Source organism: Nestor notabilis, unplaced genomic scaffold (genome assembly GCF_000696875.1).
Source record: "Nestor notabilis isolate BGI_N333 unplaced genomic scaffold, ASM69687v1 scaffold15002, whole genome shotgun sequence".
Taxonomy (NCBI): domain Eukaryota; kingdom Metazoa; phylum Chordata; class Aves; order Psittaciformes; family Psittacidae; genus Nestor; species Nestor notabilis.
The window spans coordinates 1-2,752 of record NW_009919818.1 but is presented as its reverse complement, the minus strand read 5'-3'; the positions used below and the strand labels follow the sequence as shown (position 1 = coordinate 2,752).

General features: G+C 34.3%; 1 protein-coding gene across 1 annotated transcript in view; it reads right to left on the bottom strand.

The window, feature by feature from the left end:
* The window catches only part of LOC104402518 (lisH domain-containing protein ARMC9-like), a gene marked incomplete at its 5' end in the record, with an annotated part of 42,889 nt that extends 41,157 nt beyond the window's left edge, over positions 1–1,732 (bottom strand). Inside the window, one exon of the mRNA XM_010010408.1 lies at positions 1,697–1,732. Within this exon, the coding sequence (XP_010008710.1) occupies positions 1,697–1,732 (36 nt within the window). The remainder of the gene's footprint in view (positions 1–1,696) is intronic.
* Positions 1,733–2,752: the final 1,020 nt, after the last annotated feature.

The following is a 2,752-nucleotide window of genomic DNA, read 5'->3' as shown; positions in this document are numbered from 1 at the left end:
AGAACGCACCATTCCGCCTAAGCTCATTTGTTATATCTAATGACAACAAGGCTGCTACATGCAGCCTACGACGGGTTAGACTCTGAGCTTGTGTAACCTGGCAGGTTTACTGGGGCTACGCAAACTTATTTCATAAGATCTGCAAATGTTTTTAATTTTTTCTTATTTACACTACATACGCTGTTACGAAAATTTCCCACTTGCCATATAAAACAGATTCTCTAAGAATCTAAAGTGTACATAAAAAGAGTCACAATAATACTATGTGATCATGTAATGACAAGAAAAAAAGTCAGAAAAAAGTATAAAGTATTATATGTAAACAGTGAAGGGTGGCTGAAGGCTATCTCTGTGTTCAAAAAACACCTCAGAATTAGAGTCAGCTAGCTTTACAGAAACTTTACAAACTCTGCACTGTAAGTTATTACATTTTACATCATACAAAGTTACATTTAACTAAGACTACCTGTATAACTAAAAAACTTTCTTTAGCAAAGATAATTTAATTCATAATTCTCATCTGTAATAAACATTTCTGTATCTCAAAACAGACCATTATGAGAGGGAATGAAATGCTAAATGTCAAGCAAAAGGTGTCTGTTATGACCATTCACATCATCAAATGGAATGGATTGATTGATACGGGTAATATTTTTAACATAGGTTAATGGGGATAGTGTTCCCTACATAAAGATAAAAAGGAATAGCCCATTGCATTCAATAATTCTAGAACTATTTCTCAAAACAAATGTTGTTTTAAGCAGGAAGTTGTGTGACCACAGGAGTCACAATTCCAGGTGAGAAATAAATTTGAAAAAAAGTAGTTGTTCTTGAAAGATTAAATCTTGTTTTAACCAAAGAAAGAGATTAAAAAAAAATATAACTACAGATTATTTTGAGTAGAATACTGAGTGACATTTTCCAGAATTGGTGTCAATCACCTTTATGAATTGATAACACACTGAGCTACTTAGAAGTACTCATTTCCTCTCTTTGCAAAGAATGTGCTGACTATGGACAAAATGAGATACTTATGGTGTACTTGTAATATTGCCAGAATACAAATTTCCATCTGGGTTACAGAAGTCACAGGCAGTACACAGAATCCCATTTTGCTTGTCCAGTTTTCAATGGAAGAAGATAGATTTTAATTCTATGAAAAGATTTCATAATCTTTACTACAGAAGTTTCACTTTAGAAATTAAAAATGCAAATATGTAACATATGACACATCTCTGAAGAGCACAACTCAATTTGCTCTATTATATTAAGCGATAATGTTTATTTGCTTTGTCAAAGGTGTTGTGGGATCAGCTAGTGTCGTCATATTTCAGAAACACTGTATGCTATAGACCCTAATGTTCACATGGAAGAAACAATTGCTTACTGCATGCTATAGAGAAGCTGCATTTCATGTATAAGTTGTAGACAAAGCTACTCTTTTGTTGACATGTTGTGTTATGTGTATTATGAAGCCATAAGGTTACTCAGAACTTCTATTCTGCTCATGCAGAAATTCCAAGCCTACCACATTTTTTGGCTCTTCATAAACTATACAATTAATATAATGACAAGTTAAAATGCACTAAAATGCACAAGTTAAAAGAAAATTGTTACACATTGTGAAATGAAGAGAAATACAGACTGTGACAGACTGAGCAGGCATGTGAAAGGATATAAAGATATAGACACTTACATATCCGTCATCACAAGGGCTCATAGAGTAATATCCCTTTATGGACAAACAGGCACACATTAAAATAAAGAAGATTAAAAAAAATATGTTAACAGAAATTAATCAGAGAAATATACAGTTCTTAAAAAAAAATAAATCTAACAACTCAAAATTAGCTAAAAACTAACAGACTATTAGCTTTGAAAAGTATAAGCATCATTTCCCAATCTACATAATTGTATGTTTTCAGACTGAAATCAGGGTCTCTCTCATGATATATTTACATTACAAGTTCTTTCAATACCTCACAAACATACCTAGTCTGCACAATATTCCATTATAACTGTCAGCTAGAATAGCTACATACAAGACACTGACACATTTATGCGACTGTATGGCTTCTATTGTTCACTACACTGAAACAGCTAAGACAGAGATACCAACAAATATATCAATCAGAAGACCTCAGCTTCTGAGCAAGCAGCTGCAAGTATTCTCCGTAACTGTGTTGACTGAGAGTTTCTCACCAGTACATAATAAAAGCTGAGACAATTTAATGTGTTTCACCAATGTTAACAAGTCTTCGTCCTGAAAGGCTCCAAGGATAAGAGAAAAAGAAGCCTGAAAGGCTCCAAGAAAAAGTTGCTGGAAGGAAACCTAAGATTTACCTACCAAAATAAAATAAAAAATGGTGGTAATTCATGATTTGAGTAGTTCAGTACAAAATATGCTATGCTCTCTTTAATTAGACTAAAATATTTAACTTAGAAAGCTTTGTGTCTAAATAAAAATGCAGACATAGACAGCTTTACACAGAAGGTATAAGAAACTTGCCACTCTTCACTGTGAGGAGAAAATAAAGTTCTTTCTATTCTTTACCACTCAGTGGATAAAGAACTGGCTGGATGGTCGCACGCAAAGAGTTGCGGTAAACAGCTCAATGTCCACATGGAGACCAGTAACGAGTGGTGTCCCTCAGGGATCGGTGTTGGGCCCTGTGTTGTTCAGTATCTTTGTCAGTGACATGGACAGGGGGATTGAGCGTGCCCTCAACAAGTTTGCTGATGACACCAAGCT